Source organism: Ictidomys tridecemlineatus, chromosome 4, assembly GCF_052094955.1.
Source record: "Ictidomys tridecemlineatus isolate mIctTri1 chromosome 4, mIctTri1.hap1, whole genome shotgun sequence".
NCBI lineage: Eukaryota > Metazoa > Chordata > Mammalia > Rodentia > Sciuridae > Ictidomys > Ictidomys tridecemlineatus.
Window position 1 is genome coordinate 173162176 of NC_135480.1, and position 21848 is coordinate 173184023.

The window sequence follows — 21848 nt, forward strand, 5'->3', positions numbered from 1 at the left end:
GTCTTATAATTAATAACTTAGGGTATTACAGCATCTTGACTTTTAAAAATAACCTTCATTTTCTGAGTTTTCTATAAGGCATAAGTCTCAGAAAGTTATTTTAGCTTATTAGTTTTCATGTAGTATGAAATAGGATCTGTACATTTGGTTAGTTGCATAATGTTACTAAACTTTAGATCCATCTGGAATTTATTTTGGTATGGAGTGTAAGGTGAGTATCCGATTATACTTTTTCCTAGGTACTTTTTCCTTGTCATCTTTCCTTTTTTGCTACTTGTTTTCTATATAGAGCACCCATCTATACATCTATCAACTGATCAGGACACACAAACATATTTTGTTCTATCACTTTAAGATTTTAAATAGCAGCTTTAATTTAGGTCAGATTTTCATATTTTAATAATTTCTGAGCTCTTCAACTAAGCTCTAATTTTTACTCGTTTAGAAACCACTGATTTTTTTTCTTTGTTCTTTTTTTTTTTCCTCTTAATTTCCTTTCTTTTACTGTGGATAGAATTTAGGGGCACTGAACCACTGAACCACATCCCAGCCCTATTTTGTATTTTATTTAGAGAAAGGGTCTCACTGAGTTGCTTAGAGCTTCGCACTTGCTGAGGCTGCTTTAAATTTGTGATCCTTCTGCCTCAGTCAGAATTCTGAGTCTCTCTGATTATAGGGGTGTATCACCACACCTGCATTGTGTTTTTTAGTCCTTTTATAGGTACTTGTTTTGTTTAGTTTCTTTGCCCTATTTTACTATTTTTCACTGTCATTACAAACTATGTTTGTGTGTCCTGATCAGTTGATAGATATATAGATGGGTGCTCTATATAGAAAACAAGTAGCAAAAAAGGAAAGATGAGGGGCTGGGGATATGGCTCAAGTGGTAGCGCGCTCGCCTGGTGTGCGTGCGGCCCGGGTTCGATCCTCAGCACTACATACAAACGAAGATGTTGTGTCCGCCAAGAACTAAGAAAAAATAAATAAATGTTAAAATTCTCTCTCTCTCTCTGTCCCCCTCTCTCTTTCACTCTCTCTTTAAAAAAAAAAAAAAAATGTTACTCTGAGGTGGGTGTGATGGTACATGCCAGTAATCCCAATGACTCCAGTGGCTGAGGCAGGAGTATCGTATCACAAGTTTGAGGCTAGCCTTAGCAATTTAGCGAGGTCTTGAGCAGCTTAGTGAGACCTTGTCTTAAAATAAAAAAAATAAAAGGGACTGGGGATGTGACTCAGTGGTTGAGTGCCATTGAGTTCAATCCATAGAACCAAAAAAAAAGAAAAAGTTACTCTGTGTATAGTAAATGGTTGATCATATCACTTACCTTGAATTCTCAGCATTTAATTCGGAAACATGAATGTTTTTTCTTCATTATAGAGATCTCTGAAGGAACAAAAACGTTCTTTTGCAATGAATGTAATATAGTCTAATATTTATTAATAGTGATTACACATGTAATTTTTGTCCTATGTGTGTTTTTTTAAATTTAAATTGTAGAACTTTTATTTCATCTTTTATAACTTGGGATTGCCTGCTGAAATTTTTTTTTTTTTTTTAGTTTTTGGCGGACACAACATCTTTGCTTGTATGTGGTGCTGAGAATCGAACCCGGGCCGCACACATGCCAGGCGATCGCGCTACCGCTTGAGCCACATCCCAGCCCTGTCCTATGTGTGTTGATTTGAGTTGTAGGGGTGTTATTTGTTTTCAGACTTGAAATGTGATGGTTCTCAAAGCATTTTTCTATAAATTAGAGAATTTCTTTGGCTAATTTGTATCTGGAGAAATTCTAGATTGCAACTATTATTGTAGAAGTGTGCCTGATAGCTTACTGATATATTGAATCATCTGTATTGGGAAGTTGTTCATAGAGTGTAATTTCATATTGTAGTTATTTGATGATATGGGAATAGGAAGAAATAGAAAAATGAGAACATTAAGAAGCCCTTGGGCTTTCTTTTCTTATGGAAGGGCCTAGGCCTTGCCAAGGTGTTTATTTTCATTTTCCTGACTCCTCCTTTAATTTTTATTCCCCTGCCCTCTTGATCTTTTCTTTTTTTTTTTTCTTTTTTCTTTTTGGTAATATGGATTGAACCTAGGAGTTCCTTACTACTAAGCTGCATCCACAATTCTTTTTTATTTTTTTAAATTTTGAGACAGGGTTTCACCAAGTTGCTTAGGGACATGCTAAATTGCTGAGGCTGGCTCAAACTTGTAATGTGTGCCTTTCCTTTTTCCATTCCTTAACCTAGCTCCAGTTCTTTCACTGTTTCTCTTCCTCTCTCCCTCTTCTTGCATTTCTCTTCTTGTTGCCTATTCCCCAACTTCCTTATTTTTAGATGTCTGTTATCAAACTTCAAATTCAAACTTTAAATTATTATGTTTTGTTCCTGTATTATTTGAACTGAAGTGAGACTGAGCTGCAAAAGACAGAATTATAGGGCTGTGCCTGGGGCTCAGCAGTAGAGTGCTTGCTGTGCACACGTGAGGCACTGGATTCAGTCCTCAGCACCACATAAAAATAAGTAAACAAAATACAGATATTATGTCTATGTATAACTAAAAAATATTAAGAGCTATAACTTAATTGCTATCAAGTTCTTAAAATTTTTTCAAGTCTTATTAGTATAAAAAGTCCCAGCGGCTCCTGAGGTTAAGGCAGGAGGATTATGAGTTCAAAGCCAGCCTCAGCAATATATCGAGGCATTAAGCAACTCAGTGAGAACTGGTCTCTAAATGAAATGCAAAATAGGGCTGGAAATGTGGCTCAGTAGTTGAGTGCCCCTGAGTTCAATTCCTAGGACAAAAAAAAAAAAAAAAAAAAAAAGTGGGCTGGGGTTGTGGCTCAGTGGCAGAGCACTTGCCTGGCGACATGTGAGGCACTGGGTTCAATCTCCAGCATCACATAAAAATAAATAAAATAAAGATATTGTGTCCAAAAATAAAAAGATACTTTAAAAAAAGAATATGTATTACTGTTAATTTTGGCTTTATGTTTTCCTTTTTTTAAAAAAAGGATTAGGGGTGTTAGCCTAGTGGTACAACACTTGTCTAGCATACATTAAGCCCTGGGTTAGATTTACTGTGCCACAAAAAATGGCTCTAAATTGAGTAAACTGTACAAACTAAAGAATACTTAGGTGTAATAATAATATTGTGTAATTGGCAATTGAATCCAGGGCCTTACACATACTAGGGAAGCACACACAACCATCAAGTTATAATTCTAGACTTTAAAAAAAAAAAAATTTGAAACAGAGGCTTGCTAAATTGCTCAGGTTGGCCTGGAGCTTGTGATTCTCTTAATTTGGCCTTCTGAGTAGCTGGGATTATGAATTGCCCAGGTTGGTGTCAAATTTGCAGTCTTCCTATCTCAACATCACGAGTAATTTAGGATTATAGTTGTACACTGCCATGCGTGGCTGATACTTTTTTTTTTAAAAAACAGCTGTATTGATATAATTTATATACAGTTCATCATTTAAATGTGCCATTCAGTAATGTTTACTACATTCACAGATTTTTAGAACCGTCACCACAATCAATTTTAGAATATTTTTATCACCCTAAAAAGAAATTCAGTGCTTAGCTAACTATAGAGGACTGCATTTTGAAAATTGTTTTATGCTTTTTCTTTTTTTCTTTTTGTGGAACTGGGCATTGAATCTCTACCACTTAGCTATATCCCAACCCTTTTAAATTTTTTTGAAAATTTGAGACAGGGTCTCACTATGTTGGCTTGGAATTTCTAATCCTTTTACCTCAATCCCAAATTGCTGGGATTACAGGCGTCTGCCACCAGGCCCAGCTAGGATTTATTTATGTCTGCTAAGTTCAGCAGGTATTTTAATACTTCTATATAGTATTAAAATAATGTTATTTCAAATCTGCATTTTTCAACGTGTGTGTGTATGTGTATGTGTGTGTGTGTTTGTTTGCATCGGGATTGAACCCATGAGTGTTTAACCACTGAGCTACATCCCCAGCCCTTTTTATTTTTTATTTTGAGACATGGTCTCACTGAGTTGCTTAGGGCCTCACCAGGTTGCTAAGGCTGCCCTGGAGTTTGCAGTCCTATTATCTTAGCCTCCCAAGTTACTGGATTACAGGCATGTGCTACCACACCTGACGGTTTGTAAACTTTTGAGTCTTTTTTTTTTTTTTTTTCTTTTTCTGAGGTAATGGGGATTGAACTCAGGGTCTCACCCATGCTAGGCAAGCACTCTATCCTTAGCTTCAGCCCTATCCCTCATCTGTCTTCATTTTACTTTCCTGATGTATTTGAGATTCTACAACCTTGTGGTGGTGTATTTATCAGTGGTTCTGTGCTTTCTGTTACTAAGTAGTATTTCATCTTATCCATGTATTACTTCAGTTTATCTTTTCACTGGTTAGAAGGACATTTGGCTTATTTACATTTTTTGGCAAGTACAAATAAATTTGTTGTTAGTATTTGTGTATAGGTTAATTTCACTTAAGTGACTTGAAGTTATAAGAATTTTGTCATTTTTTTAGGAAGTTTTATAGTTTAATTTTTTTTTGCATTTAAGTCAGTGATTTCTTTTGGGTTAATTTAAAAAAAGATTTATTGATATAATTAATATACCATAAAATTCATCTACTAAGTCTACTTTAGTGTATTTGCAGAGGTGCAGTCATCCTACACTCACTCTAAAACATTTTCATCATCAATACCAAAAGAAACTTCCACATAAACCATACTCCCTCCATTCCCTAGTTAACTTTTGTTGGTGCAAGATATTTACTCAGGTTTACTTAGTTTTTGCATACAATTTGTTGAAAAGACTATCCCTTTCTTTTATTTTTAATTTAATTTAATTTATTTATTTTTAAAAATATTTATTTCTTTAGGTGTAGATGGTCACAACACAATGCCTTATTTTTATGTGGTGCTGAGGATCGAACCCGGGTCCTGCCCGTGCTAGGCAAGCGCTTCACTGTTGAGCTACAATCTCAGCCCCTATTTTTTATTTTTATGTGGTGCTGAGGATCGAATCCAGTACCTTGCATGTGCTAGGCGAGCGCTCTGCCGCTGAGCCCCAGCCCCTATCCCTTCCTTTTTGAATTGCTATTTCTCCTTTGTTGAAAATCAGTTGGCTGTGTCTATGTATATTTATATGGAACTATTTCTGACCTTTGTTCCATTGATTTATATGATATCCTTATGCTATTGCTACATTGTTTTAATTACTGTAGCTTAATAGTATTGAAATTAGTTGGTGAGTTTTCCAACTTTATTCTTTTTAAAAAATTTTTTTTTAGTTGTTGATTGACCTTTATTTATGTACTTATATATGGTGCTGAGAATCGAACCCAGTGCCTCACACATGCTAGGTAAGCATTCTACCAACTGAGCCATAACACCAACCCCCAACTTTTTTCTCTTCTTCTTTTTTTTTTTTTTTAAGAGAGAGGAGAGAGAGAAAGAGAATTTTAATATTTATTTTTTAGTTTTCGGTGGACACAATGTCTTTGTATGTGGTGCTGAGGAGTGAACCTGGGCGGCATGCAAGCCAGGCGAGCACTTGAGTCACATCCCCAGCCCCAACTTTATTCTTATCTTAAAACTTTTCATTATTTTCTTTGCCTCTCTGTAAATTTTTTATTATTTTGTTTGCTTTCTTAATGTAAATTTTAGTCATCTTGTCAATTTCTGGAAAAGAAATCCTGTGTGGATTTTAATTTTTTTATTTTTGTGTATATGTGTGTTTTGTTGTTGCTGTTGCTGGGGATTCAATTCTGGTCCTGGAGAATGCTAAGCCTACATTCTACCACTGAGTTACACTACCTACCACACACTTTAATTCTATTTTGAATGACTTTTCACAAGATGGTGCAATGTGCTTTTTGTTTTTTTACTTATAGTAGAAAATAACTTTTTCTGTATGATATCTTATAATGTACTGTGATGCAGGCTAATAGACACCATAACCATAAATTCATGTAATTGTTTAATATTTTTCTTGCTTATGTTTTAGATAAATTAAAGATATAAACATGGGCTGGGTGTCATAGTATGTACCTGTAATTTCGTCTATTCAGGAGGCTGAGACAAGAGGATCATAAGTTCTAGGCCAGCCTCAACAATTTAATGAGAGCCTGTCTTAAAATAAAAAAAGATCTTGGGATGTAGCTCAGTGGTAAAGTGCCCCTGGATTAATTCCCAGTACCATCTCCCCAAATAAATGAAAGAAAGAAAAGAAAAAAGATAGAAACATCATATAAAGGGAGATAAACATTTAGGTTGAAGAGCTCATACTAGTTTGTATGTGCAGGAAAGGACTTTGTGTCTTTTTTAGTTTGTTTGTTTTTGATACTGGGGATTGAATCTAGGGGTGCTTTACTACTTTTCTACATCCTTAGCCCTTTTTTTAAACTTTGAGACAGGTTCTCTTTGTTTTTTAGGGTCTTGCTAAGTTGCTGAAGTGAGCCTGGAATTTAGAATTCTCCTGCCTCTCAGCCTCTTGAGTTTCTGGGATTATAGTTTGTGTGTCACTGTGCCCAGCTGTGCTTTTTCTTTTTCTTTTTCTTTTCTTTTTTTTTTGGTACTGGGGATTGAACTCATTGGCACTTATCCACTGAGCCACATCCCCAGCCCTATTTTGAATTTTATTTAGAGACAGGGTCTCATTGAATTGCTTAACAAAATTGCTGAGGCTGGCTTTGAACTTGCCATCCTCCTGTCTCAGCCTCCCGAGCCACTGGGATTACAGGTGTGCACCCCCGCACCTGTTTTGTGCTTATTTTTGAAGAGACTGTAAGTACAAAAATAATATTGAACTAAATGTTTGATCTTATGGGGATTTCCCCTTCATTTTTTATTTTTGAATTTTATACAAAGTTGAAATGGTTCATAAGATTATTCCCCATTTTAAAAATTTGTCTAAATTATAACTAATAATTAGTATTTGCTTAGCTGAATACAGTGAGATCTTTTTCTTAGTATTTACATATTAGTCATTTTTAGCAGGAAGATATGTACTCAGTAATTTTTTCATTTGGTAGTGAGCATATAAATGGTGTACTTTTCCCTAATTTTTTTTTAGATGTAGATTTAAGAAATACTTAAGTTTTCTTTGAAAAACTCATTTATTTTTCTCCATTGTGTCTTTATGAGAATTTAGAGCCATTATCTTTTTTTTTTTTTTTTTTTTTGTACTAGGCATTGAACCCAGGGGTGCTTAGCCACTGAAATATACATATTTCCAGCCCTTTTTATGAGACAGGATCTCTCTAAGTTGCTTTGGGCCTTGCTAAGTTGCTGACGCTGGCCTTGAACTTGTAATCCTCCTGCCCCAGCCTCTTGAGTTGCTGGCATTACAGGCATGTGCCATCACTTTGGCCCTTTTATGGGACTTTGGGAATGAGATGTGAGGACCATGTCGGTCCTGAAATTGGTCTTTTGGTTTCTTTTTTTGTTGTCTTTATTTTTGTATTTATTTATAGTGCCCTAAAGCATGTGCCTAAGAAATATTTCCTTGTTTTTCAGGTTCTAAATGGCTTCTAAGAAGTTGGGTGCAGATTTTCATGGTAAGTGGACTATTAAATATGGTTTAGGTTATGATTTGATCAGAGAATTTGAAATCACTTTGCATAATTTTCAGTGCCGGCCCTCTTTTTGCCCCTTTAAATGAACAGGTTGAGGAAATTAAAGTTGTATAGCATGTAAATATACATACCAGGGTCTTCAGATACCTTTAAAGTATTTCTTCAATTGGATATTTAGATTCTCTGTGGTTTTTGTAGTTGAAACTAATAGAAATGAATAATAGGCTTATTTTTGTTGTTCTTCAGTGTTTTGAGGGACTTATTCTGATTTCTGTCTCTTGGTCATAGCTCTTCTCATCATCTCCATCTATGTGTATGAAAATTTTAACCCTTTATTTAATGTTTGTTTTGGTTTCATTCTCCCATTGGCCACCCCTCTGCCAAAAGGAAATAATTAAGTTACTAGGAATCACTATTATTAGAGTGATATGGTAGTAATTATAGTTTTGTACTTGAAACTAACAGTTTCTATATCATCTTTTCCTAAGATATGTCCTTCCAAATGTAATTCAATATTAATACTTTATTAACTGTATTTGGGATAAATTGAGGTGTCTTAAGAAGTTTAAGTTAGACCATCTTTTCATACAGTAGAATTATACACCAGAAAGATCCAGACAACACAAATTGTTTTAAAGCTGATCTTTCACTCTAAAAATGGTATCATAATATTATAGGAATGATTTACGAGACTATCTAGCAACCTGTATTGGTATGTTTTCTGAGCTAAAAGTGGTTGCTTAATAATAATCACTCAACTAAGTCAGGGTGATGTAGCAGTCATTGTGTTTTTTTTTTTTTTTTTAATTGTACCAGGGATTGAATCCAGGGGATCTTAACCACTGAGTCACATCACCAGTCCTTTTTCTATTTTATTTATAGACAGGGACTTGCTAAGTTGCTTCTTTTCATCACTAAGTTGCTGAGGCTGGCTTTGAACTTGCCATCCTTCTCCCTCAGCCTCCCAAATGGCTGGGATTACAGGTGTGTTTCACTGTGCCTAGCAGTCATTGTGTTTTTAACTTGTTTGTATATTTTATACAACAACTTTAAAAGTTTGAATTGCCATTATTTACATACCAGTATACATAACTTACATATATTTTGTTAAATCTTTATGGAGTTAAGTTACTCAGCCTCTGGAATTAGCAGTCTGTAGCAAGTCAGGTACCAGATCTTCCTGGAAAACCATCTCCTGTTATTTCATTGTAAGGCTCTTTCACAGTATTCGAATAATAAAGAGGCATATCTGAAGTTGCCTGTGGATCACTTTTTCAAGGGAAAAAGAGGACAGAGCCAAGAACAGAGAAAAGGCCTAGAGAGAAAATTGCACAAATGAAAATTCTAAACTTAAAATCTTATTTCAAAAGATAAGCTTTTAATCTTTGGAAACTCCAAATCAGTTGGATCCCAGGTTATGTGTCCCATCTAAACAATCCAGAGAAAAAATATTATAATTCTGAAGGTATCTGCATAACAACTTTTTTTCAAAAATCATTTTCTCTGCCTCCTTAAATTCCTAACCATAGTTTAAATGAAAACCTTAACTTGAGTAAGAAGAAAGATGATCTTTTATTTCCTTTCAGGTTTCAATAGGGCTCTGCTTGCTGAGCTCTTGGTTTAATTTCAGTGGCTTTAGTTAGGTTTTTATTTTTCTTTTTTTGGTACTGAACCCAGGAGCACTTTACCACTGAGCTACATCCCCAGCCCTTTTCATTTTTATTTTGAGACAGGGTCTCACTAAATTACTTAGGGCCTAGCTAAGTTGCTAAGGCTAGGCTTGAACTTGGGTCCTTCTGCCTCAGCCTCCTGAGTTGCTGCACTTACAGGCATGCGTGACCATTCCTGGCTAGTTGGGTTTTTACAGTAAAGAATTATATTCAAGTAGTTTAAGGAATAGAAATTAAAAGGAATAGATGAATAATTTTTTATAACAATTTTCTAGGCATATGAATACAGGAAAAATCAAGTTCAAAATAGTTTTACAAGACTGAAATTTGAGAGCCAGGAAGCTAAGACTACTTCTTCCTTCTCTTGGGAAACTGTTTAGCTTTTTCACACTGCTTTTCTGTGACTGTGCTACATTTTTATTCTTCTATTAATAGACTTGGATTTTTGCTCTACTTGTATAGAATGTACAGGGCAAAAAATGGCCATTGCAGTTAGGGTGCTGCATGTCATTTGATCTTTGTTTAAGTGGCCAATATCACAGAGCAAGAGTGTTTGTATCTTTTGGTCAAGGAAATCTGATGGCCTGGCCTAATTTATGAGTCTATGGCTTTGGTTTTCCTAAAGTTAGATATTATCTGGTTAATCCATTAGGGGTTCAGTTAATGGTTATATAGGTGTTATTTTCTAGGGCACTTAGGGTGTGGATGAGGAATAATGACTGCTTTTATGATTGGATATTAGAATGCCCTTTTTTTTGTTGGGTGTTGTGGTGCACACCTGTAACCCAGATGACTTTGGAGGCTGATGCAGGAAGATAGCAAGTTCAAAGCCAGCCTCAGCAATTTATCAAGGTCCTAAAGCAATTTAGCCTGTCTCAAAATAATGAATAAAAAGGGCTGGGGCTGGAGATGTGGCTCAGTGGTTAAGTACCTCTGGGTTCAATCCCTGGTTAACCCTCTCTCCCCTCAAAAAAACCTTTTTAAATTTTCTGTTTAAATATTTGGTCTAGGTCTTGAGCTATGCTATCTATGATTACCATTTGATTTACCTTCAAGTTTATTCTTTTAAACTAAATTTCTTTTACTATTTGTAACACATATCCCTAAGTAACAAAATAAAGACTATAAAAGTCTTAAAATTCTTTTCTGTTGGTGGTGTAGGGATTGAATCAGGGCCTCCTGTCGCACATTCTAGGCAAGTGCTCTACCACTGAGCCACATACACTCCCAGCCTTTATCAAAGAGTTTTAGATACATTGTCCATATATAAATCACAAACTCTTGGCTCAGTTTAGATTAGGATTTTTTGGATGCTGGTGATTTAATTTTTATTTATTTTTTATTTTTATTTATTTTATTTTTTTAAAGAGAGAGTGAGAGAGAGGGGGGGACAGAGAGAGAGAGAGAATTTTAATATTTATTTGTTTTTTCTTAGTTCTCGGCGGACACATCTTTGTTGGTATGTGGTGCTGAGGATCGAACCCGGGCCGCACGCATGCCAGGCGAGCGCGCTACCGCTTGAGCCACATCCGCAGCCCTTAATTTTTAAATTAAAATAATTTTTAAGGTGTTGATAGACATTTATTTAATGAATTTCTTTATATGTGGGGCTGAGAATCTAATGCAGTACCCCACACATGCCATGCAAGCGTTCTGCCACTGAGCCACAACCCCAGGCCCCTAATTTTAAAATTTTTAATTCTTTTGTTCTACATATAAAAAAAAGTTGTTTTCAAAGTGTTTCTTTCTTTATTTCTTTCTCTCTCTCTCTCTTCTCCTCTCTTCTCTCTTCTCTCTTCCTCCCTCTCTCTCTCTCTCTCTCTCTCTCTCTCTCTCTCTCTCTCTCTCTTCTTTCTTTCTCTCTTTCTCTCTTACTTCTGGGGATTGCACCCAGGGGTGCAATCTATACCCAACCCTTTTTGTTTTTTGAAACAAGGTCTCATTCTCACTCAGATTGGCCTTCAACTTGGAATCCTCCTGTTTCAGCTTCCCAAATTGCTGGGATTACGGAGATGCATGCCTGGTGATTTTTAAAGAATTTTTTAAAAAGTTTCAAAAAAACAATTCTTTTTATATCTGAAAAAATATCTTCAGATTCTAATTCAAGAAAAAAATAGGTCTTTGCAATAGGACTTTAATTATAAACTCCCACTCTTTAATCCTCTTTATTGGGATATATTGGCATAGGAAAATGTATACATACTCAACATAATGCATTTTGATAGTTTGGGGATAAGTATACACCGACAAAATTTCACTAACATCAAGACAAACATGTCCATCACTTCCTAGAATTTCCTTCTGGTTTATTATTATAGTCATCCCTCTTTACCTATCCATGACTCCTCCTTGATACCGAAATCCACAGATGATCAAGTCTTTTAATGGTGTAGTATTTGCTTGTAACCTTTGCGTTTCCAGCCATATTCCTTGAATCATCTGTAGATTTGTAATACCTAATAAAATGTGAATGCTATGTAAATTGCCATACCAGGAGCACTCTACAACATTTTTTTTGATACTGTATATTGAACTCTGGTGCTTTTAACCAGTGGCTTATATCCATAGCCCACAGGGTCTCACTAAGTTGCTTAGGGCCACACTAAATTGTTGAGGCTGGCCTCAAACTTTTGATCTTCTTGTCTCAGCCTCCCAAGTTGCTGGGATTACAGGTATGTGCCATTGCACCTGACTTCTACCACTTTTAAAAATTAAAATAATTTTTGTTTTTTGAAACAGGACCTCACCAGACTACCCAGGCTAGCTTCAACTCACAATCCTCCTACTTCAGTCCCCTGACGTAGCTGGAATTATTAGGTGTTCACCATTATGCTCAGTTGTTGTAGATTGTTTAAAAAGTGAATCTATAATTGCTTTGTAGTTTAATGTGTAGAAGTTGGCCATCATTTTAATCATCATTCTATTTATGTATCATCCCTCTTACCCACTGTACCTGCTTTCAAGTTTTCCCTTTATTTTTTGTTTTCAACATTTCCTTGGTTTGAATTTCTACATACTTATTCTGCTTGGGTTTGGCTAATTTCTTAGATCTGCATGGTTAATGTCTTTTTATTATGTTTGGAAAATTCTCAGACATTATCTCTTCTCATATTTCTTATGCCCCATTTTCTCTTCTTTTGAGACTCACCTATACATTAGGTTATTTGATATTGTTCCAGATGTGTCTTAGCACTCTGTTCTAAGTGAACAGAGTAAAATCTGAATTTAAACATAAGCCAGTTGCTCTCTGTAGTAGGATTTTTTCCCACCATCTGCAATTGTACCCCACTCCCCCACCCCCCAAAAAACACATAAGAGAGAGGATCATAACATACCTGTAAATTAGAAAGAAAACAGAACCAGTCTTCCTAGAATTTTTCCTGAGTCATTACACATTTATCCCAGTCTACTCCATCATAGCATAATGCAAAGTTATGTGCAAAACCTGGCTTCAGGAAATTCCCACGGAAATCAGAGATGCACTCCCCTACCTCCTCAATAAAACTTGGGAAAATAGGTTCAGATATTTAAGGAAGAGTTTCAGAAATAGGAACTGAAACTAAAAGGTCTTTGGAGTGAGTCACAAAATTGTTAGCTATGTTGCTTAATTCTGTGAGCCGTGTAACTATTGAGTTTTTATTGAATTTGTTTTAAAAAAATGTATTTAGAAACAAGAGAAGTTGATAACTTTAAGTATATATCCTCATGTGTTAGATAAAAATGGATAATTCCTAAGACAAAGTAGGTTACATTGGGGAAAAATATTTCTTTGATTCTCACAGCAACATCATTAATAGTATTTATGGTGATCTTCATTATTTAAAAGTTCTTTTTGTTTGTTCCCGTGTCTTTATTCATTCTCATACATATATATAAAATGTTGTAGTTGGACACAAATTTATTTCCTTCCTTCCTTCCTTCCTTCTTTCTTCTTTCCTTACTTAATGTGATGCTGAGAATCGAATCCAGTGCCTCACACATGGTAGGCAAGTACTCTTATCACTGAGCCACAACCCCAGCCTTTGTTCCCATGTCTTTAAACAACTTTTTGCCTTTATCCCTACCATTTCTTCCCAGTAACTACACAGTTTGTTCATTACCTGTTAACCAAGTTTTTAAAGGACTAAATAAGACCTTGGGTAAGAAATATGCTAAATCACCTTGGCATTGGCTGTGTTAGTGAAAGGAAACTGCTTTTTATTTTTATTTTTTTTGGTACTAGGGATTGAACCCAGGGGTAGTCCACCACTGAACCACATCCCCAGCCACTGTACTACCTGCTTTCAAGATTTTGAAAGGCCTTAAGCAACTCAGTGAGACCCTGTTTCTAAATAAAATACAAAATAGGGATTTTAACAAATATTTTATTTTGAAACAGTGTTCACTAAGTTGCTGAGGCTGGCTTTGAACTTGTGATCTTCCTCTCTCAGCCTCCTAGTCACTGTGCTGGGCAGAACTCCTTTTTAAAGCAGGTATTTGTAATTGGTGCTAATGAGTGGAAGCAGCAGTTGTTTAAAGGTATTCTATTTTAATCTTGTCTGTACCTAACCCTAGAACTAGTTCCATTTATAGAATATGGGTCTGTCAGTGTATTTCACAGTGTGTAATAGTTTCCTAACTGAAAGGTAGGTGAGGAAATGGAATACCTTTCTTGGAAGGACATTCACATTTGGTTCAGATAATCTTTAGCCCATTACCTTTTTGTAGTTGCCCCCCCCCCCCCCCCCGCCCCTTTCTCTAGTCAACTCTTTACACCAAACTGCAGAAGAACTATTTATTTAAGAAAATATAGTTAGTGTTAATGTGATAGTTTTCCTCCCTCCTTCCCTTATTTCACTTTGTGGTATAATTGGATTGAAGCAATGGGTGATTTACCACCGAGTTCATCCCCTGCTCTTTTTATTGTTTATTTTGAGACAGGGTCTTGCTAAGTTGCTTAGACTGGCCTTGACCTTGTGATCCTCCTTCCTCAGCCTCTTTTTTTTTTCTTGGTGGCGGGGGAGCGGGGGTTGAACTCCAGGGCACTTGACACTGAGCCACACCCCCAGCTCTGTTTTGTATTTTATTTAGATACAGGGTGAATTGCCTAGCGCATTTTTTTCCGCTGAGGCTGGCTTTGAACTCAAAATCCTCCTGTTGCAGCCTCCTGAGCCACTGGCATTACAGGCATGTGCCACTGTGCCCAGCCTGCCTCAGCCTGTTGAATCTCTGAGACCATAGGCATGCACCAACCCTACTTAATAAACCTACTTTAAGTGAATCTTTTTATTCAGCAAAAGACTTAATATTTAAGGGCTGGGGTTGTAGAATGCTTGCCTAGCATAAATAGCATGTGTGAGGCACTAGGTTCGATCCTCAGCATCACTTAAAAGTAAATAAAATAAAGGTGTTATGTCTATCTACAGCTAAAAAAAATAAAAAAGAAACTTAATATTTCAGTTGTTAACTTGGCTGTACATCTCTTCGGTGATTTTTAAGCAATGCTAAAAGTTCTAGCTTGGGCTTCATTTTATCAGGGTACTAACTATAGTAAAATATGAACATCTATTTTTACAGAAAACTGATAAAAAAGTTTGAAAGTAAGATGAGTTTTGCTTTTCATCTTTTTCATACAAACCATTTTATAAGTGTCAGGGGGTTTACATGTTGTTATGAACAATTTTCTTGGCAGCTGTGAAGGCATCTGACTTTTTTTTTTGTCTTTTTTTTTTTGATGGTGTTAGAACAAGCACCTGCTGTATTTTTGTCACTTTATCCAGAATGTTAGATATGTATCTAGTGTGATTACTCTATTAAAAAACAAAAACAAAACATTTTTATGACCAGCCTTGTCGTTTTGGGTAAATTATTTTAATCAAATGTAAGTCGGGGTAGGGGTTAGAGTTGAATACAAAAGAAATATAAAACCATGTCTTACTTCATTTGTTCTTCATTCTTTGAATAAATTTTATCTGGTAGGTTTTATGGTGAGTTTGGGAGATGCACGCATGAAACATTTCTACACTGTTAGTTCATTTTCATGCTTAGAGTCTCTAGAAAAAGAATAAGGAAACAAATTTTTATTTCTATTTTTCCTATGTTTTGGGAATCTAATCCAGTGTTTCATGCATATAGGCAAGCAGTCTACCACTGAGCTACACCCCTAGCTGTAGGAAACAAACTACTAAACAATGCATAGTGGCAAGTCCTGAAATGGTGATATTAAAACTGTGTATTTTGTGAAAGAGAGTTGTTCTTGAGTTTATTCTTAAAAGCAATATAAATAATTCCCTAGGTAATTTAAAGTAACAATGAGGTAGACATTACTAGTTTTAAAAAAATGAAACCTATAAAAGAATGGCTATACTTTGAAAATTTCCTAAAGGATTAATGATTTTGATTATGCTATAGAAAAATTATTAAATGAACACAGTTGTGGATTTAATTTACTAGTTATGTGAAATGCAGTTTTGGCATTACTGGGATTGAATCCAGAGGTGCTCTGCCACTAGCCACACCCTCAGACCCCCAGTCCTTTTTTTGTGGGGGGAAATCGCTGAGTTCTGGAGACTGGCCATGAATTTACAGTTTTCCTGCCTCAGCCTCTTGAGCAGCTGGGATTATAGATGTGCACCACCATGCTTAGCATGTTCAAATGTTTTAATCTGGATTAGAAGTTAGATGGGAGGGGCTGGGGTTGTGGCTCAGTGGTAGAGTGCTTGCCTAGCATGTGTGACATTCTGGGTTTGATTCTCAGCACCACATACAAATAAATAAAAAAATTCGTCAACAACTAATAAAAATATTTAAAGAAGAAGAAGAAGAAGTTAGATGGGGGAGAGAGAATTTCCCAAGCAGGAGAACAGGGCTTTCTTCCTGGTAAAGGATATTGGGTGTATAAGAAGAATATATACCTCAGGGAATGGGATGATGACATGATATCCAATATATTCTGGCGTTGATAAATCTTAAGATTCATAGTTCTTAGAATGAATGATATCTTCATGGAAGAGGAGTAATTGTGTTACTCTTGTGTTCATCAATTCTTAAGAAAATACAGTAGTGTGAGGTCCCACAGATAAGCCTTTTTTAAAAAAAAAAACAAACTAGGTGCTAATACTGAAAAAGCAAAATTTATTTTATTAGTTATGTTTTATTGTTCATGTTGGTTCTGCCAGTGCATTGGCCTGTCAGAATTTGTTCAGAAAACAAATCATGGCTCAAGTCAGAGTGTATAGAAGCATTCCCTTTTCTTCTGACCCTGTAAATTTATGATCATGTCCTGATCTTTCTGTATTATTCAGCTGTGATAGGCACAGAACCATTAGGGGATTGAAGCAGTTTAGTTGTTTGTGGTATATGCCTCCAGATAATTCTGTTTAGATTCTCATGATCTTGTATGGTTATCTCTTCTTTTTCTTTTTCTTCTTCTTTTTATTGGGGTGGTGGTGGTGGTGGTACTGGGTGCCTTTGAGCCCTTTTTCTTTTTTTGTTTTGAGACACGATCTTGCTAAGTTGCTGGGGCTGGCTTCAAACTTCAATCTTCCTACCTTAGCCTCCCGAGTTGCTGGGATTATGGGAATGTGCTTCCATACCCGGCCTTCCTTTTCTTATAAGTGCTGTGCTGCTGAAATATTTCCCCACTGGGGGAGGTTTAGTGATAGATTTGCACTTAGCATGTGTGAGGCCCCTGGGTTTAATTTCCAGCACTACAAATAAACAAAAACAAATGAAAATTAAAACCCACATTATTCTAAAATGTTATAGTTTTTTTTTAATATCTAAAGTAACTTTTTGTGTTATTTAAAAAATCATCCTATTTACAGCTATAGTGCACCAATGAAAAATATGAAAAAGAATGTAAAGAACTCCAAATCAAAGAGGTTCTTTTGTGTAGTGTCTGTCATCAGTTCAGCAGTATTTGTTAAATGTGCTAGGCAGTGCTGTAAGTTCGAGGATATATTCTTGGATAAGATAGACTTAAATTAACTTGCCTGAAGGAGCTTACATTGCATTGGGCAAGACAGATGATAATAAAAAGTTAATTATATAATGTTAAAAAGTAATATAAGTGAGCTGGGCTTGTGGCTCAATAGTAAAGCACTTTTCTAGCATGTGTGAGGCACTGGGTTTGATCCTCAGCACCAAATAAAAATAAAAAGTCTTTGACAACTAAAAAAAAAAGAAGCAGGTTTGTCTTAAAAAGAAAAAAGTAATATAAGTGCTTCAGGGAAAAGTTAGATTGTAATATATGAATGCTGTAATAAAGGTGAGTTAGTAAATTTAAGTAGGGGTCAGGGCAAGCCTCACTGGGAAGATAACATTTGCACAGAGACTTAAAGAAGTGAAGGAGTGAGTCATGTAAATAACTGAGGGAAGAGCATTCCAGATAAAGGGAATATCCAGTATAGGATTTTTTAGCCTGTCGTCACTGAGGACAGGGCTGGGGATGTAGCGCAGTGATAGAGCACTTGCCTAGTATGCATAAGACCTTGGGTGCAATCCCTGGAACTGCAAAGGAAAAAAATCATTGAGAACAGAGAGCTCATGACTTAGTGTAGTGAACTAGAAGTTGACTGCTAGGGATATGAAGGCAGAACAGTTGTGGGCTGTGGGGAGACCTTTTAGGATGCTGTGAGTACTTTGGCTTTTATACTAAGTATAATGGAAAATAAACCTTAATAAGATTAAGTAGTCTGTGATGTTGGATTTTCTTCTCAGATCTAGGTTCAGGAGAAGGTAAGCAGTTGGAGAAGGAACTTTTATAACTTCTAGTCTTAAGATTATAGGAAAACAAATAATAAAGTTCTTTGCTGATATTTTCTACTTTATTTTTGATTATAGGGACTTTCAGTTACCTTGATGATGTCCCATTTAAGATAGGAGACAAATTCAAAACACCAGCTAAAGTTGGTCTACCTATTGGCTTCTCCTTGCCTGATTGTTTGCAGGTTGTCAGAGAAGTACAGGTAAGTGGTGATTTTTAGTTAAAGTTTAGTGTATTTAAAAGTTTAAAGGATAAGAAATTGATGTATAGTGAAATGGAAAAAACCCCTACTCTTAAATCTCTTATTTGTATTTCTCAGAGCATCTGATAATTTCCTGGCTCTCATCGTTACACACACACTTCCATTTAGAAATTGTTTTTGTTAATTTCTTAGATTGTGTATTTTTGGGGCTCTATGCCTTGCACAAAACAAATCCTCATTTACCATTATTCACCTCTTTTTTTTCCTTTATCTCTTAATGTTCACATTATCATCTTAGTCACTGAAGTTAGGTAATAATTTTCTTTTTCATCCCTACCTTATTTTTCAGCTGTGCTATTGTAGTAGTCTCTTCAAGTGACCTCTCTGCTGGGAGCATTTTGCTTTTATTTTCATGTTGTTTCTAGAATAATATTCTTTTTTCCCCTACATTTTTATTGGTGCATTATAATTGTACATACTGATGGGATTTGTTGATACATTTTTATATATGCATACAATACACAATATGACAATATAATTTGGCAAGTATCACTCCCCAGCACTTCCTCACTCCCTCTCCATCTCCTACCCTAGAATAATATTAAGTTGTAAATTGTCATACCCTTCTTCAAAACTATTAATTTTTAATAGTTTTAGTGATTTTAATAGTGTTTAGTGATTCACCAGTAATCATCATCATCATCATTATTTATTTAATTGTAGATGGATACAATATCTTTATTTATTCATTTTTATGTGGTGCTGAGGATTGAACCCAGGGCCTCACACCTGCAAGGCAGGTGCTCTACCACTGAGCTACAGCCCCAGCCCCACCAATCTTTATTGAATCAAGTATAGATGTAAAAAGCACTTTAGCTCAACTCTTCAGTGTTCCCTCCAAGCCAGGTTACCAGCAGTTTATTGAATGTACATTGTATGTTACTCTGCTATTCTACATGAGCTCCTAAATCTATGCAAAATATTCTTCTCTTACTGTACTCAAAGCTATTAAAATCTATTCATTCTTTTACACTGTGCTTAAATGCCATCTCCCCAAAGGCTTCTTTCTCAACCCTCTCATCTTTAAAGCTTAGTTAATATAAAGGTACTGAATTACCTCTTGAAAGCAGCAAATAGCTGCTTGTAATGTCTTTTGTAAACATTTACTCAGTGCCTGCTCTTGAGAGGTGTTATGCTAGTACTGAGGATAGAGATAAATGCTTTATCACTGTCCTCAAGGTGCTTAGAGCTCAGAGTCATGTAGGAAACAACAGGATAGTATTCAAAACACTTCATACTGTGTTTTGAAAAACACATTTATAAAACACAACTTTTGGAAAAAGATGTTTTGTTTCTGGGGGATTCCTGAGTCATCATGTTACTTTAGAACACATTCCATTTTCTCTTCCATAGTCTATATGCTATGAGTAGTTATAGTAGGAGAACTAGGACTTTTTCTCTTTTTGTACTACTGGGGATTGAACCCAGGGACAGTGTACCACTCAATTATATCCTCACCTCTTTTTCTATTTTATTTTGAGACAGAGTTTATTAAGTTTCCTAGGCTGGCCTCTTAACTTCTGATCCTTCTGCCTCAGCCAGTATTTGGTATTATAGGTGTATACAACCATGCCTGGCTTTAGTTATTTTATTTTATTTTTATTCTGGGGATTGAACCCAGGGACACTTTACCACTCAGCTACATCCCCAGCCCTTTTTGTTTTTTATTTTGAGACAGTATCTTTCATTAATATGCTGAGGGCCTTGCTGAGTTGTTGAGGCTGTTCTTAACTTGTGATTCTTTTGCTTCAGCTTCTCCCCTGGGATTGTAAACTTGGGTGACACATCTGCTTCAGTTATTTTTTAAAAATAGCTTTGTTCAGACATAATTCACAGACCATGAAATTCACCCTTTTAAATTTTGTAGTTTAATGGGTTTTAGTATATTCAAAGTTGTGTAAGCATCATTGCTATCTAATTCCAGAACATTTTCATTTCACTAAAAAGAAACCCATGCTTGATGAGGTGGTCTGTGCTTGTAATTTCAGTGACCCAGTAGGCTTATAATCCTCCTGCCTCAGTTTCATTTAACATAATGTTTTCAGGGTTTATCCATTTGTATGAATGAAGTAGTATTAGTTAATTCATTTTTATATGTCAAATCATATTCTCCTTCATTTGTCAGTTGGTGGACATATTGGTACTTTCTACTTTTTTACTATTATGAATAATGCTGTTATGAACATTTGTATACAGGTTATTGTATAGAATATGTTTTCAGTTCTTTTAGGTATATACCTAGGAGTGGTATTGCTGGGTCCTGTGGTAACTCCATGTTTAACATTTGAAGAATTGCCAGACTATTTTCCAAAGATTTGCTGTGCTATTTAAATCCCCACCAACACTATAGAGGGTTCCAGTTTCTCCATATCCCTATCAACTTTTGTCACTAATTGTCTTTTTTTTTTTTTTTTTGCAGTGGTGGGGATTAAACCTAGAATGTTGTATGCATGGTAGGCAAATGCTGTACCACTAAGCTATACCCCCAGCTGTTAAGATTTTTCCCCCCAGTCCTGGGGATAGAACCAGGGGTACTTGATATCACTGAGTGACATCCCCAGCCCTGTTTATTTTTTGGGACAGGTCTTGCTAAATTGCCAAGGCTGCCCTTGAATTTGTGATTCTCCTGCCTCTCAGCCTCCTGATTATAGGCATGTACTACCATGCTTGGGGTCTTTTTGATTATATACATCTTTGTAAATGTGATGTTATCTCTCATTGTGGTTTTGATTTGCATTTCCCTAAACACTGATGTTTAACCTCTTAATGTAATTTTGATTATGGAATTGATATTCCTTTGTGTATGAAGACTTCATTGGGCCAGAAGAGAGACTTATCTTATAAAATTTTCCTTGTTCATTTGCCTAATAATTTTTTATTGGTAACAATAGAGTCATTAAGTACCTCTCTATGTGTACAATACTATTATTAGCAGTATGATCTTTAAATATCTCTAGGACTGGGGATGTAGCTCAGTGTTAGAATATGTGTTCTGCAAGCTCTAGTTTTGATCTCTGGTATCACAAGAAAAAAAGAGGGTGTGGGGAGGCAAAGAAAATAAAAGGATTTTAAAAAATTATACAACAGGGCTGGGGCAGTAGCTAAGTTGTAGAGCACTTGCCTTGCAGCTGTGAGACCCTGGGTTTGATTCCTCTGTGCCACATAAAAATAAATAAGTAAATAAAGATATTTTAAAAAATTATATAACATACCCAAAGATAAGATGCAGTGATACATGCCTTTAGTCCTGGCTAGTTGGGGTTTTAGGCAGGAGGATTGCTTGAGTCTTAGAATTTTTTTATGTGTGACAGGTCCCTGGGTTCAATTACCAGAATAAAAATAACTAAAGCCAGGGATTAGGGATTGAATGCAGGGGAACGCTACCACTAAGCTTCATCCCCAACCCTTATCTATCTATCTAGCCATGTATTTATTTATTTACTTATTCACTCGCTTATTTATTTATTTAGTTTTTAGTTGTATTGGGCACAATACCTTTATTTTATTTATTTATTTTTATGTGGTGCTGAGGCTCGAACCCAGGGCCTTGCATGTGCTAGGCGAGTGCTCTACCTCTGAGCCACAAGCCCAGCCCTCCTC

General features: G+C 35.8%; 1 protein-coding gene across 12 annotated transcripts in view; it reads left to right on the plus strand.

Moving 5' to 3' along the window:
* Ubap1 (ubiquitin associated protein 1) overlaps positions 1-21848 on the plus strand; it is a 51038-nt gene that overhangs the window by 13212 nt on the left and 15978 nt on the right. For 5 of the 12 annotated variants that reach the window (XM_078047761.1, XM_005326199.3, XM_013359091.4 and 2 more), the window contains exons 2-3: positions 7512-7552; positions 18064-18188. In XM_078047761.1, the coding sequence (XP_077903887.1) occupies positions 7519-7552; positions 18064-18188 (159 nt within the window). In that variant the 5' untranslated portion in view covers positions 7512-7518. Of the gene's footprint in view, positions 1-1559; positions 1673-7511; positions 7553-18063; positions 18189-21848 lie in introns of all 12 variants that reach the window. The other 7 variants (XM_078047760.1, XM_078047753.1, XM_078047752.1 and 4 more) reach the window with 3 other exon arrangements.